Here is a 16,109-nt window from a genome sequence, read left to right as displayed (position 1 = left end):
TTTCTGAGCCAACGCTGTATCCTCTGGGCCACGGAGGCAGTGAAGATGAAGGAAAACTGCATGATAATGTTTATTTTTGTTTCATTCAAATATGTACAATGTGCTTTCTTTGAAAGAAGTCAAATTTTTTTCACTGGAATTGGCAAAATCAAAACAAGGCAGTTTAACTTTAACTTCAGGTATATTGATGATCTGATATCGTCCAATAATGGTCAAATAGCCAATTTCATTCCAACAACATATGTATGGCAAACCAATGACTTCAACTTTTCAATAATCAACTATTTACCTTTTTTCGTACAATATTCCAGCGACTCCAGCTATTCGTGTGTCCGTTTCACAACTACAATAAGTTTATTATTTAGATCTATGCATAAGTAGCCAGAGCGACAAAAGATTATCCCGAATACTCTACGGCAAGAGAAATTACACAGTTCAAGGACTTAGTAAAGCTTACGAAAGGTTTTGTGGTAGAGCATTTGCTAATTTGACGTATCGGCGACAAAAATGATACCCGATGCATTCCCATGCAGTTGACAGTGTGTGTGTGTGCGTGTGCGTGCGTGCGTGCGTGCGTGCGTGCGGCTGTGTGTCAAGCAAGTCACTGAGCCTGACCACCCGATCCCGTTAGGCGCCTCTTGCGACAAGCATAGTCGCCTTTTATGGTAAGCATGGGGTTGCTGAAGACCCATTCTACCCCGGATCTTCACGGGTGCAATAGGTAATTGAATAGGACATCATGTTTTGTCAATGATACGTCATATTTGGAATGTCCTCCACGTGTCTACCAAACAATTTTTTGCAAGCTTCTTACAAGTTTTACTGAGGTCTGGAATGTTGTCTATTAGGGCAGGGACGGGTAACTCGGGTACCCGGGTCGGGTGTGTACCGAGTAGGACCCGGGTACCCACAGGACTACCCGGACCCGTGGTTAGACACATGATATATTGTTAAATGACAAACATTATGCACCCATTCCTTCTGACTTTCACATGGCTGAATTAAGTCAACTTCAGTGTATGCATGACCAGATTGTTAAGTACGTGTATCTAAACATTTTGCCAGGGCTATGGTAAAAAAATTCCCAATCGGACATTTTGTTCCTATCTCTTGAGGCCTACAGCGGGTACCCGGGTAGGGTCGAGTAATATAGGTTGGGTGCCCGGGTAGTAAATTTGGAGACGTCCCAGGCCTATTGTCTATGTATATATCCATCGATATGCATGCCATGGTACAGTGACTACAGTCACGCTCACACTGGGTATATTGTTATCAAATATATAATATTATTATATACGGCCATTGAAATGATCTTGAGCAATTCTTAACCTTTTATTTACACATACACGTATTGCTTCACCCGTGACTACAACATGTACAGTGACTACCAATGAATATAGCTCTTCTATTTTAAGAACGATTGAACTGGCTCGCCTTGGGCGTCAATAGATCGCCTGTGACGTCAGCTTGTGTCGTGTGTGTGTCTTGTGTGTACCCTTGCTTTTACCTGGCTACACGCCGTGTTGATGTCGCGTTAATGACGCGGTAGTGTTGTAATTGGCCGGAACCTGTGGAGGTATGTTGAAATAATCTCTTAGATGTTTGTAAACTCACAGTCACGCAGTCGTCATAATCTGATTTTTTTCTGATTGCGGCGTTAAACATAACAAACAAACAAACAAAACACAGTCACGAATTATTGTGGTACTGTTGTAGGTCTTCCTTCGATCTGCCATGGTTTTCTTTCGTGTTCATATGAGATATACTTTAATTTATCATGGATTAAGTGAAGAAATATACTGTATTTATCCGAAAATATACATCCTTATCTCACGCGAGTGAAATAACATACCATAAATCACACTTTATGCTGGAACTATACGTTGACCAGAAATTATTGAGAATGAGAACATTGTAAATTATAGATTTATGAAGTCATATACCAAGAGATAAGTTTGTCCAACAAATACTGCTTACCTAAAGCTACAAAACAGCAAACTATTCAATATTTGGTCAGGCCACTTCTTTTGCTAATACATGCTTCAAAGCGACGAGGCATGCTGCCTGTCAAGGAAGTTAAAAAAAAACATGAGTCATACTGTCCCAATATATCAACACCTCTACTTTTCATGTTTGTATTGATACTGTCCTTCATGATTACCCAAATAGTATCAACTGAGTTCAGTTGCGGACTGTAGCTGGGTTATCAAAGGAGTGTAACAATTTGCTCGTTAAAACATTCCTGAGAATGCTTAGCTCTATGTTTTGGATCATTGTCTTGCTGGAATACCAACCCGTCATTTGGATGCTGGTAAATTGGTTTTACTGTACCTTTGGTCCACATTGTCATGCTGTTTGGATATAGCCACACTGAATTTTCATCTGAGAACATAACATTGTTGCGCATGTTTTTTTCCTACAACTTTCCGTTTTTCGTAAATAGTGTTTACTGGAAAGTGCATATTAGCGATATGATGATCAGCTATTTCCTGTTTTAGCTGACAGTATGAGATATCATGGGTTCGAATCTCTCTCTCTCTCTCTCTCTCTCTCTCTCTCTCTCTCTCCCTCTAGTGGTAGTAGTAGTAGTAGTAGTAGTAGTGGTAGTAGTAGTAGTGGTAGTAGTAGTAGTAGTACAGCAGAAGCACTAATAGCCGAACAGAAGCAAGTATATCATTATTTAATATGTTTATTTTACAGACAACTGCAAATTAAGCAAGCATGGCGTCTGTCAAGGCCCCTGGGGATCCACCTGGCTACTGGGATGCCTCCTCCCAGCCCCAAGTAGCATACCCTCCTGCCCCACCAGCGTACCCACAGTCCGGGAACCCCCCTGCCCCACCAGCGTACCCACAGTCCGGGAACCCCCCTGCCCCACCAGCGTACCCACAGTCCGGGAACCCTCCTGCCCCACCAGCGTACCCACAGTCCGGGAACCCCCCTGCCCCACCAGCGTACCCACAGTCCGGGTACCCTCCTGCCCCACCAGCGTACCCACAGTCCGGGAACCCTCCTGCCCCACCAGCGTACCCACAGTCCGGGAACCCTCCTGCCCCACCAGCGTACCCACAGTCCGGGTACCCTCCTGCTCAACCAGCGTACCCACAGTCCGGGTACAACCCTGGTCCATCTTCATACGGACGAACAAGTAAGTAGAATAGATACTCGGGTCTTTTAACACCATGTAACTAAAACACAGATATGATCCGGTGCAATCTGGTGATTTTCCTGACATAAGAACAAAAACACAATTCATCACCGGAGACAAGTACATTGCCCGCACCTCGACATTAAATGAGAATTATTCCTCAAAGGACAAATCATCTTCCCGACGCAAGGGAGTTAACTGACTACTATATTAACTACTTTTACAGTAAGTTAATTCCCTTGCCTCGGGAGGATACCATTCGTCACCACTCGCCTCTTTCCGTAACCTGCAGGAAGACTCGTCCCCCCTATCGATGAATGTTATGTGCGAAAATACGACAAACCAATCAGAATGCGCGTATGATTTCAAAATCTTCGTCAAAGAATCACTCAGAAATATTGTTTGATTTTACATATGTCTGGCATCTAAAAATATACCCAAGACAGAGTTAAATGTATTCAAGCATACCGTATAATTCCGCACGTCCCGATGTGCTTTAAATTGCATCTGAAATATATATAATGCCTGTTTTCGCTAAGACGGAACCCGGTCGCAAAAATGGCCATGAGAGGGGCACGGGTCGCTATTCAGCTTGTCCCGGAATAACACGAGTTGGTCACGAATGGAGAAGATACAAGCTCCTTCCCAGCGCGTGACACCTTCGTTACACACTCGGTAACATCGCTGCCACCAGTGTGTGAGCGGCCATTACAAGAATCTTGAAATTTGCCCTCTAACCCCAAATGTAGTCACGATTATATATAGTTTTGTTTATGTCCTTGGAAAATCCATCATAGCGAGTTTTGAAAAGGTTTACGATTTCCCAGAAGAATTTACCTTTTTGTTCGTTTAAACATATCAGTTCGAGATTTCAGACAAACGGAAATTCAGCCTTCTTCCCCTCAATTCTTACTTTACCAATTACATGATAGTTGAAACGAAGTAGAAATGCAAACTGACGAACAAAGAAATAAAATTACCTGGGGTAAGAGTATTCGGCGTCACGGCAGTCATCACTTGTTTGTAAAGTGACCGTTAGGTCAATCGGTTGCGAGTTCAATTCCAAACATGGTTGTGATAACACATCACAGTAGGGAGCTTTGACTGGTGGCAGCGATCATTCATCACCACTTGCCCCTTTCCGTTACCAGCAAGAATGGGCAGCGATAGTAAAGAGCTCCACCAACAGGCTATCGCTGTGAGGAGCTGTTGGAAGATGATTTGCTAGTTGATACAAGATTATAGACAAAGGAACCATGGTCTTAATTCATTTAGAACACAATAATTTCTGTTATTAATTCCTTGTTGCTAAACGACATTCCTACTGTTCTACAGCCGTGGTGGTGACCCAGCCGTCCACGATGATGTATTCAGGTCACATGGGCCCGAATGAGGCGCGAGTACAATGTCCCTATTGTCATGCACAAGTTGTCACCTCCACGACCCACCAAGTCGGCACTTGCACCTGGGCAGCAGCATGCATCATTTGCCTTCTCGGGTAAGGTTGCTTATAATAATAATAAAAATAATCATAATAATCATAATCTTAATGAGTGTGAACCAAGCGAAGTGCCATATCAAATCGGCCCAGACTCGACCACTGCATCAGCAACCCTGCAGAGTCTTTCGCTTGGATAAAGTCGACTGGCCTGAAAAAAACCCAGAAGAATTTCTGTTTGCTGCTCAGGACCAGTCACTTCCTATTGGAAACCGTCAATATTTGTGATTTTCCATCAAAATGTGAATATGAAATGCAGATTATGTAATTAATTTAATGGTTGGTTGGTTGGTTTGTGGTTTAACGCCGCACTCAGCAATATTCCAGCTACATGACGGCGGTCTGTAAATAATCGAGTCTGGACCATTGATTAATATCATAAACATCGATCCACGCAATTGGGATCGATGACATGTATCAACCAAGTCAGCGAATCTGACCACCCGATCCCGTTTGTCGCCTTTTACAGCAAGTATGAGTTGCTGAAGACCTATTCTACCCCGGAATCTTCACGGGTCAATTAATTTAATGTGACTGTCCAACACATTGTCAGTGGATGCCCAGCTTTGGCACAGACACAGTATCTTAAGCGTCATGATGGAGTTGCTCGATCATTTTATTACCGTCTTCGCCGTGCCTGTGTTTTTGACACAGAGGTCCATCCATGGTACGACCCGGAATATGTGGAGGGTGTCATGGAAAATGATAAATACAAAATCCTTTGTCTTAGACGTATCCAGGCCAACAAACCTGATCTTGTTTTGTTTCATAAATCCAATGAAATCATTTATATCATTGAATTTTCTGTCACTTTTGACACTATGTCGTTGACAAGATTGAGGAATAATATGGCAAATATGCGGACCTCACTTTCGAAATGTCACGCTTGCATCCCAAGTACCAAGTTGTCCGACTCCCCACTGTTCTCGGTGCCTTAGGTTTGGTACTTCCCAATCTGTTGACTGACATTGGAAGAGTACCCGGGTTTGCTACCAGGAATACAGTCCTTCTGACAATCTGGGTAATGCAGAAGGCTGCACTGTTGGGGAGTCTTCACATTCTCCGAAAGGTTCTGGGTGGGTTTGACTAGGCAGCGCTTCCTGGGAGAAGTCCCATTCGCTGTCTGGGCTGCGTGTAGAGCTGATAATGAGCCTGACTGTGCCAGGATCACCCAAACCCTCTTTTTATGCATAAATACCTGGTTTCATCACTGTCGCCCTTCACAAACACACGCAAAGGCAAATCAATTGTCCACCCGAAAAAACATATGGTAGAAGGTAAAATGAGAACAGCCCACAGTTGTACTAGAGCAAATATTACATTTCACTGATGTATCACATGTAACACATGACAAAATGGTATGACGGGGTTTTTATTTATTGCTTTTAATCTTTTTACGAAAATCATGGGTGTTTGTCACAAGAGGCGACTAACGGGATCAGGGGGTCAGGCTCTTTGACTTGGTTGGTGCATGTCATCGTATCCCATGTGATGCTCATGGTGTCAGTCACGGCAATGTCTGGCCCAGTCTTGACCGCCGTCATATTGCTGGATTATTGCTGAGTGCGGCGTTAAACAACAAACAAACATTACTTTAGTTATGTGAACATAAGTGTTGTTTATGTTTACAAAATGTTGGCCATAAATAGACTTGAATAAATCAAGGCTTGACAACATAAACACCTTGTATTCCACTATTTCAGATGCTGGGCTGGATGCTGCCTGATTCCTTTCTGTGTGGACAGCACCAAAGACGTCATCCACCAGTGTCCAAACTGCAAGAACCAATTGGGTGCCTACCGAAGATAGTTCAAAAGGGGGTAGTGCTATCCAGACATCGACGTAATGGGAACAATCCTGTTTAATCCATCGTTAATTGTTCATGGGTTTGTTTTAACGAGCACCCTCCATAAACGCCAATGCATACTTTGTTGTGACGTCACTATATTTTACCAACCAATCAAGACACACCCTGGTTCTGACCAATGAGCGCTCAGATTATCGGCAATATGTAAAGGGTAAAAACCTCCTCGTCGGTCTTGACTGAGAATGTAAGACCAGGACAGTGGGATATTGGCAAGGGCGGATCTAGCATTTTTAGAAGGGAGGGTCCAAAATATCAAAATCCGCTCTGCCTCTCTGTTTGTTAACACAGTATACGTTAAAGGCAATTCTCACATAATAATTCAACCTTTAATAGTTGTCATGTCGACATATTTGAGACAACCTTTGTCTGAATGAACATTTAATTCCGAAGGCTAATTACCCTGTAGCCATGACATGTCCGGCATCACTTGATTGCCATTATTTGTAAGATGCTGCTCCTAATTGTCCATTCCCACTGTATTATACATAGACTATCAGACACCATGAACCAGAAGTGCAGCTGCCTCGTTTACGTCTTGACCTTATATATATAAGCCTTGGTCCAGAGACGAAAGCCGTGTGCGACATGCGCTTGCAGTCGGAAAGCGTACGTGATATCTCCAACCTAAGTTAGACGAAGGATAGGGAGGTCTCACCCTTAGCCTAGCAAGGGTTTGGCTCAGTGCAAGTGAAACCAACACAACAACCACTATCACTATGTGCTGACCTTGTAAAAATCTGTCTAGATGTATAAGTGAGTGAGTATGGTTTTACACCGCTTTAAACAATACTCCAGCAACATCACCGCGGGGGACACCAGAAATGGTCTAGCTGTATAAAGAACCAGATGTGCAACTATGTCTCTTCTCGTTATTATTTTTGTTTATATTTATAACTTTATCCGTGACTTTGGATATACAAGCCTTGGTCCAGGGACGAAAAGATAGGAAAGTCTCTCCCTCAGCCTAGCAAGGGGGCGGTCGGGTAGCCTAGTGGTTAAAGCGTTCGCTCGTCACTCACTCACTCTGCCCAGCAAGGGTTGGGCTCAGTGCAGGGGGCACCAACACAACAACCACTGTCACTATGTGCTGTCCTATCACTCAGTGATTCTTGTAAATATCTGTCTAGCTGTATAAAGCAATAACTTGATGTTATCACTTCCTCCCGCAATCTCATTATAACGGATCTAAGTTCTCGCTGCCGCAAAACAAAGATCTGATGATATCCCATTACTGGTCACGTCAGAACGACCTTTTGTGAACTTTGACCGACCACTGAAATGACAAACAAGAAGTCGACGTCAGCCAATCAGAAAGCAGCTTTCTCGAGCTTTATGGCACTCGTTTCAACCTGGCGACTTCCATTTCAGACTACGCTTGAAACATATGTTGACACAGTTCTCGATTAAAATTTAAAAAACTGAACAAACGAACATTCCGGAATGTCTAATATATGGATGAGATTGTATGGCAGTGCTTCCCACGTCCTGTGTAACGCCTCCTCCGTTCAAACGTTTATTGGAAGTGAAAGATCATTTTGACGGAATCAGTCGTTACGGGCCGTAACTGTCGTTCGGAATACTCCGTGTTAACGTTGCATGATTAGAAAAAAAATCCGACTGTCACTTTCATGATCTGGTAAGCGACGCTTTCATTGGTCGGATGAAAGGTCGGTCTGACGTGACCCGTAATTGGATAATATCAGATCTTTGTTTAGCGGTAGCGAGAACAAAGATCGGATTTTAATGAGACTGTTCCTCCCGAGAACCGTACACCGACCCCTTCATATAAGAATGTACAAACAATCAGTATCAACGTAACGTGCACGTGTGTCTTTAACACATGTGGCCATACAGCTACTTTTACTTTTAACAAAATGTACACACAGATTTACATAATTCATAAGCATAAAGAAATATAAAGTTAAAAGTTAAATCATTAAAGTAAGATCTCATCGTCCAGGGCCCCCTTGCACTAGTGCTAAGACTATCGTAAGCCTATGTTAAAGTATGGGAGTGCAAGTGGGCCCAGCACAGTTGGCGCACTGTTGGCAAGAATTAAGGGTCGATCACAGCTTGACCTATCCGTCCTTTGTGACGGTGTCAGTCATTTGTAATTAAGGATTGCTGACTGACTCGGCTTTGTTATAGATATATAAGCACAAATGTCCATCAGCTAAAGTCAATTTATTCATGTCCGTGTAAATGAAAGTGTATACTATACGTTGCTTATATATCATTAAGGAACGTGCAAACCTTGTATCTTCTCAAATCTCACGACACGGGACCCGTGAAGATCCGGGGTAGAATAGGTCTTCAACAACCCAAGCTTGTCGTAAAAGGCGACTACATGCTTGTCGTAAAAGGCGACTAATGGAATCGGGTGGTGAGGCTCGCTGACTTGGTAAATGCCTGTCATCGATCCCAATTGCGTAGATAGACGCTCATGATGTCAATCACTGGATTGACTTGTCCAGACTCGATTATTTACAGACCGCCGTCATATAGATGGAATATTGCTGAGTGCGGCGTTAACAACAAACCAACCGACCACGACACGGATTGTCCTACATGTTCCAATAATATCTTCAGGGATAATGATGAAATTATCCCCAATTGATGAATTTAATACGACACGATTTGTTTATGTATAACTTCTTTATTGATTTAACGTTTCTTTTTTCGCCTTGTCGTTTGTGAGTTATTAGATATTTATGCATATTTGTATTTTTAAACAAGGTGGGATTAATTGTAATGTACAGAGATAACGTTAATCAACATTAATCCCATTGGCTTCCACGCTATGGTGTTATCTTTGTAAACAATCAATAAAGAAGTTGTTATCAATACTTGTTACACGCCTTTACATTCTTCCATCTTCTACTGCCCATCAAAGACTTAGAAGGGACAGATCGTATATTTTTTAACATTTCCTTTATATATCCAAAACTATTTCTGCCTCAATGCCATTATTGTGACACAACGTTCGGCTGGACATAAGCAATTAAACATTAATTTTGCTTTTTTCCGTGTCAACTGATATGCCTATAGCACTGAGTGACCTAACAACGTTGATATTTTCATGAATGGCGCAGCCACGTATCCTTAATGTGTGTTGTTCATGTTTACTACGTCTTTGGTGTACATGCATCGTGACAATCAAATTTTAATGAAAATTGACGTTAGTCTGTGATGCTTTACTAGTAGTAGTAGTAGTAGTAGTTTGTTTGTTTATTGTTTAACGCCGCACTCAATATTCCAGCTGTTTGATGGCGATATGGACGAGACAATCCAGGGACTGACATCATGAGCATCGATTTTCGCAAGTGGGATATTGATCCCGTTAGTCGTTAAGACAAGAACGGGTTGCTGAAAACCGAATTTAATTCGGATCTTCATGGAGCTAGTATTTATTTGATTGTTTGTTGATTAACGCCGCACTCAGCAATATTCCAGCTGTATGACGGCGGTAGGTTAATAATCGTGTCTGGACCAGACAATCCGGTGACTAACATCATGAGCATCGATGTACGCAAGTGGGAGGGATACAATGACATGCATCAACCAAGTCAGCGAGCCTGACCACCCGATCTCGTTAGTCATTAAGACGTGAATACCAATTCTAACTCGGATCATGGGGATAGTATTTATATGAAACTAAACCATCTATATTGCATGCAACGCTAACAATATGGTCTGATAAAAATATATTCAATCATGAAACAGTCAAGGATTGTCATAACGCGTCTGGAATCTAGACCCAAGCATCCTTTCTCGGTATATGTCGTGAAATATCTCCTTCTGGGACGGTGTGAACATGTTCAGCCAATCCCCGACAATACCTGCAGAGACATCAAAAACACTTCTTTGATTGGCAGGTAGAAGTTGGTTGGATGACGAAATGTCCATATAAATAGCATCAGAGTGAATGAGTGAGTGAGTGAGTATAGTTTTACGCCGCTTGTAGCCATATTCCAGCAATATCACGGCGGCGGACATAAATCGGCTTCACATATTATGCCCAGGTGGTAATCGAACCCCGGCCGGCATGACGTGTGTCGGCTTTAACCATTAGGCAACTTTAGCTCCCTAAATAGCATCTGAACCTTAACGCTTTGGCAGTTTAATTAAAGACTGTATTGTACATATACATTGATTTGTTATTGTATAATATGTATGATAAGTATTTACATGATTCAACGTTATTCACTGTCCTTTTACTAAGCACTATAAAATTGGCACTTATACAAGCAGCCACACACACACACAGAGGTGGTCAAAGCCTTCGCTCGTAACGTCGAAGACACGGGTTCGATTCCCGACATGGGTACAATATGTGAAGTTTATTTCTGGTGTCCCCCGTCGTGAAATTGCGGGAATATTGCTAAAAGTGGCGTTAAACCACACTCACTCACTGAATTTTTTGTTACTTTGTTCTATTCTTGGCATGTGATTTATATACTCAGTGGGGCACGGGATGTCAAGTCGTCTAAGACGCTGCTTCTCGCTGTGCAGAGTTGCGTCCCTTAGACGTGCCAGAAACCTATGACATCCCGGTTGGCCCTGGTGTTGCGGCGTGCACAGCGAATTGCGGCGTCATAGACGACTGGGCAACCCGACCCCCCTTAACCCGACTTAATAAGAAAGCTAGAATCCCGAAACAAATGAATGCAAACCTTTTCTTTACTGGGCCGGCTTCCCATTCCATTTATTTTATCCTTCTCGCTCTTCATTTCACTGAACGCCGATTTCAGAACAATTTCCTCCAAGACGTCGTTTGATACATCAGTCTCCAGGAACCGTGCCAGTTTCTGTACTTCTTCTTGTGTATTCTTCAAAAACAATGTGTTAAATTTACACAAGGAAATATTTGAAGATAAGAGAACCCTTTCACAAAATACAAACGTTATTTACCGTACCTATTTCAGTTTACTTAGCTTTTCGTCCATGCGAATTTGTCAAACTTGGAATTGAGAAAAAATACATACTTATAAAGAAAAGTATGCAAACGCAATGAAAAGTCCGATTCGGAGATAAACATTTGGTGTTTTCAGATTTTCTGGTGTTATTGAGTATTCGATAATTTGGAACCAACGGAGTTAAATATAGCAACACACATTCCCTTTCACTTGAATTACAATCTCGTCTGACAAGGTTTTTCAACCAATCATATTGCATATCACATTCATTTTACCGTTAGTAACAGATTGTTTACATTTTTGTTATATGACAGTGTAATTTATTGTTAAACAATGTTGTAATTGTATTACATTGTTTCTGTTAAGATTCAGTAGAAGTTCATAATTATGTGTTTTAAAAAATGATTAGTTGTCAGGAATGTAGTACTGTCAAACGAACATGTAAGTAGTGATGTGGAAGTTACTGTATTTAGATGCTTTTGGAGCCACGTGTTATCCGGAGTCGTCTAGAACAGCTAGACCAGCCCATCACTGTATAGAGTGGGTGAGTGAGTTTGATTTTACGCCACTTTTAGCAATATTCCAGCAATATCACGGCGGGGGACACCAGAAATGGGCTTCACATATTGTACCCATGTCGGGAATCGAACCCGGGTCTTTGGCGTGAAGAGCGAACGCTTTAACTACTAAGCTACCCGACCGGCCCGCACCGTATAGAACTTTCTCGACACGTAACACATTGCATAATAGTTGAAAATATATAATATACAGAAATGTCAGCATGTAACGTATAAATAGACCCGTGAAGATCCGGGATAGAATAGGTCTTCTGCAACCCATGCTTCCTGTAAAAGGCGACTATGCTTGTCGTAAGAGGCGACTAACGGGATCGGATGGTCCGTTTTGCTGACTTGGTTGATGCATGACAGCGTGTCTCAATTGCGTGGATCGATGCTGATGATTTCAATCACTGGATTGTCTGGTCCAGATTCGATTATTTACAGACCGCCGTCATATAGCTGGAATATCACTGAGTGCTGCGTTAAACAACAAACAAACAAAGCATTACCAACTTCACTACAGAAATTTCCAGGAATGTTAAGCCACAAATATTGCCGTTGTCAAACTTACCTTTTTTAGGTCTTCATAAAATATAATGTGAAGAAGACTCGGGTCCAGTGATTCACACATTTTTTCAAATGACCGAATGTGATCAAACCATGTACCCCACATAACTGCAACGAAAAACATTTTTGTATGTTCATGGAGACGAATATAAAACCCTAATTAATCATTCGATGAAATAATATATGAGTGTAAGGCAAACAAACGCAAATTCTTCCCCTAAATACATGCATGTTGCTAGGGGCGGTCGGGTTAAAGCGGTTAAAGCGTTCGCTCGTCTCGCCGAAGACCCCACTTCGATTCCCGACATCGGTACATTGTGTGAAGACCATTTCTGGTGTCCCCGCCGTGATATTGCTGCAATATTGCTAAAAGCGGCGTAAAAACCATATTCACTCACTGTATGTTGCTAGCATCGTTGCATTTTAAGTACACGCTCCCCATCCTTGTTCTAATAGGCTGTGGCCTTGCTTAATGTTCCTGATACGTCAAGGACATGGATGCTTGTCTGACCAACAGAATGGTTTTACCTTTTTCGCGAACACCTGGTGGCATCACATATTTTCAGTAACATTTGGTATTATTTTCACTTCTATTTTGCTTTTTACCGACAAAGGAATGTTTCGAGGGATAACTTTAACTAATTTGTATTTCTTGATATATAGTAAACTACGGTTATAACGAACACGCTTATAACGAACTGACGGATATAACGAACTTACTTTTTGGTCCCGACTACTTGCTGTAGTCATGCTGTATATGTACTTATAACAAACTACGGTTATAACGAACTAAAATTAGTAGTCCCTTTGAGTTCGTTATAACCGTAGTTTACTGTAATCACCAATTACATACATTTGTCACTTATAAACAGATGCAGCCAGTCGTCCCACGAGCCTTCATACTTGTCTTCGGGGTAGGCGTGGTAGAAGTAGAACCAGGACACCGCCACGTCCTTGGGGTCACGGATTATGTGCACGGTCTTTACGTTCCGCTGTTGTAGTTCTCGGGGCAAGAGATGGGCTTGGACGTGGGTTGTGAGTATTCTTGGAGAGGGATGTGTCGGATTGTAGTTCAAGGACACCGCTCTCCAAGGTGAAGGGCACGTAGTCAGCGGTGCTTGTCACCAGCATGTTGACTATCTCAAACAACCAGTGGTGACCTGTTGTCAGATGTGGACGTTTAGTAGGGTTTGTAAACTTCTTTTCTCAATACAAAGGGGCGGTCGGGTAGCCTAGTGGTTAAAGCGTTCGCACGTCACGCTGAAAACCCGGGTTCGATTCCCCACATGGGTACAACGTGTAAAGCCCATTTCTGGTGTCCTCTGCCGTGATATTGCTGGAATATTGCTAAAAACGGCGTAAAACCATACTCACGCATTCACACACTCTCAATACAAAAGGTATATAATTATAATAAACGTCAAAGAATTGTTCTTACCGACATGTTTTAATAGGACATTGTAAAAGAAATTAACACGAATTCAAAATTGATAGGAAACAGCTGTTCGGTTAAGCTGAGGTTACTTGTGCTATCTCGCGTGACTTTCATATGTGGCAACCAGAAGATTAATCTGTGTTAATGCGAGCGAGCAAGTATGATTTCACGCAGCTTTTGCCAATATTCCAGCACTATCACGGTGTGAGACACCAGAAATCTGCGTTTAAGAGAAGAGTGACACAGCACGGACTGGTCAACACTTGGCTTATCCTTACAGCGACATTCGCAAATACAAACTACAGATGCACATATGAATATTCTGCACCCTATTCACAACTTCATATTGTTTTCGGAAGACATTTTCCAAATATATCCAAACATATCCATGTAACTACGCAAACCTTTTGCTAAATGAAACTGACTAAAAAATGTTTAAGATATGCTGAGCTCATAATCAGTGATTAAGTAATGACAAACACTAAATTTTGATAGCACAGTGCGTTTATAAGTTTTGACGCTGTGTATTTCAGAGAATAACTCTAATCCAGCATCGGCTTGTCTGTCGTTCCATTCCACAAAAATATATAAATTATGGAAACATCACAACAAGAACACTACCAGACAGACATGTTTCGCCTCCACTACCGACAAAGACAAACGTATAACTGTACAACCAGGCTACAACACAGGGTCAAGAGGCTACAACACAAGGTCAATAGCCTACAACAGAGGACAAAAGGCTACAACACGGGGTCAAGAGGCTACAACAGAGGGTCAAGAGGCTACAACACAGGGTCAAAAGGTTACAACACAGGACCAAGAGGCTACAACACGGCACCACGGTGTCAAAAGGTTACAACACAGGGTCAAGAGGCTACAAACCGGGGTGAAAAGGTTACAACACAGGGTCAAAAGGTTACAACACAGGGTCAAAAGTCTTTACTGACAGACTTACGCAGAATACAAACGAGCAGTGGTGTAGCAGCGACTCTCCCAACAGCGTATTCATCTCTTTTCGTCACTAACCTGATCTGGGATACCCGTACAATAGTATATCGTCATCTCTGAGGGCAGCATGCTGGATGCTCGACAGGGTCTTCGCACAGAATGTCCTTGGATACCACATCCCGTCTACATCCAGCACTGTCATAATGTTGCCGCTCTTGTCCTTCACGACCCTCTCCGCCATCTTGGACACTTCTGTGCGTGACTATATCAGATAAGAGATTGGATAGGGGACTAACTGGGGGGTGGGAGATGGGGGGGGGGGGGGGGGGGGGGGGGGGGGGGGGGAGAGTACCAGCCGTTGTGCATGCCATTGTTTACATATGCCAGTTAGGTATATGCAGTGGACAAGAGAATAGCTGACACAGCAAGGGCTGTCCAACACTTGGCTTATCCTTACAACGACATTGGCAAATTCAAACTTCAAGCTACACATATGAATGTTCTACACCCTATTCACAACTTCATATTGTTTTCGGAAGAAACATATATATTTTAACATATCCATGTAATTCTGCATCCTTTTGCTACATGAAACTGACCACAGAATGTTTAAGATATGCTGAGCTCATAATCAGTGATTGAGTAATGGCAAACACCAAATTTTGATAGCACAGTGCGTTTATAAGTTTTGACGCTTTATATATAAGTCATATGATCCAGCATTGGTTTGTCTGTCGTTCAAAGACAAAAGATCAAGAGGCTACAACACAGGGTCAATAGCCTACAACACAGGGTCAATAGCCTACAACACAGTGTCAGTAGGCTACACCACACGGTCAATAGCCTACAGCACACAGTCAATAGCCTACTGCACACGGTCAATAGCCTAAAAAACAGGGTCAATTGGCTACAACACAGTTATAGTAGGCTACACCACACGGTCAATAGCCTACAACACAGGGTCAATAGGCTACAACACAGTGTCAGTAGACTACAACACACGGTCAATAGGCTACACCACACAGTCAATAGCCTACAACACAGAGTCAATTGGCTACAACACAGTGTCAGTAGGCTACACCACACGGTCAATAGCCTAAAACAAAGGGCCAATAGCCTACACCACACAGTCAATAGCCTACAACACAGTCAGTTGGCTACAACACA

At 42.4% G+C, this 16,109-nt stretch overlaps 1 protein-coding gene and 1 pseudogene across 1 annotated transcript; one reads left to right on the top strand and one right to left on the bottom strand.

The window, feature by feature from the left end:
* Positions 1–1,510: 1,510 nt before the first annotated feature.
* LOC139461874 (lipopolysaccharide-induced tumor necrosis factor-alpha factor homolog) lies at positions 1,511–8,304 on the top strand. Its single transcript, XM_071243357.1, has 4 exons — positions 1,511–1,576; positions 2,701–3,148; positions 4,484–4,646; positions 6,350–8,304. The coding sequence occupies exons 2-4, from the start codon at positions 2,722–2,724 to the stop codon at positions 6,453–6,455; spliced, it is 696 nt and encodes a 231-aa protein (XP_071099458.1). The 5' UTR covers positions 1,511–1,576; positions 2,701–2,721; the 3' UTR covers positions 6,456–8,304.
* A 1,932-nt stretch (positions 8,305–10,236) lies between these two features.
* On the bottom strand, positions 10,237–15,183 carry LOC139461559 (sulfotransferase 1B1-like; annotated as a pseudogene).
* Positions 15,184–16,109: the final 926 nt, after the last annotated feature.

This window comes from Haliotis cracherodii, unplaced genomic scaffold (assembly GCF_022045235.1).
Source record: "Haliotis cracherodii isolate W230 unplaced genomic scaffold, xgHalCrac1.p SCAF_15, whole genome shotgun sequence".
Lineage (NCBI taxonomy): Eukaryota > Metazoa > Mollusca > Gastropoda > Lepetellida > Haliotidae > Haliotis > Haliotis cracherodii.
The sequence above is the reverse complement of the archived record's forward strand: the minus strand, read 5'-3'. Positions and strand labels throughout refer to the sequence as shown.

Bases quoted from the DNA above. Each gene is read 5' to 3' on its own strand.
- LOC139461874 (XM_071243357.1), top strand. From the start codon at position 2,722: ATGGCGTCTGTCAAGGCCCCTGGGGATCCACCTGGCTACTGGGATGCC. The intron at 3,149-4,483 runs GTAAGTAGAATA...ACTGTTCTACAG, and splicing joins ATCTTCATACGGACGAACAA to CCGTGGTGGTGACCCAGCCG. The intron at 4,647-6,349 runs GTAAGGTTGCTT...CCACTATTTCAG, and splicing joins TGCATCATTTGCCTTCTCGG to ATGCTGGGCTGGATGCTGCC.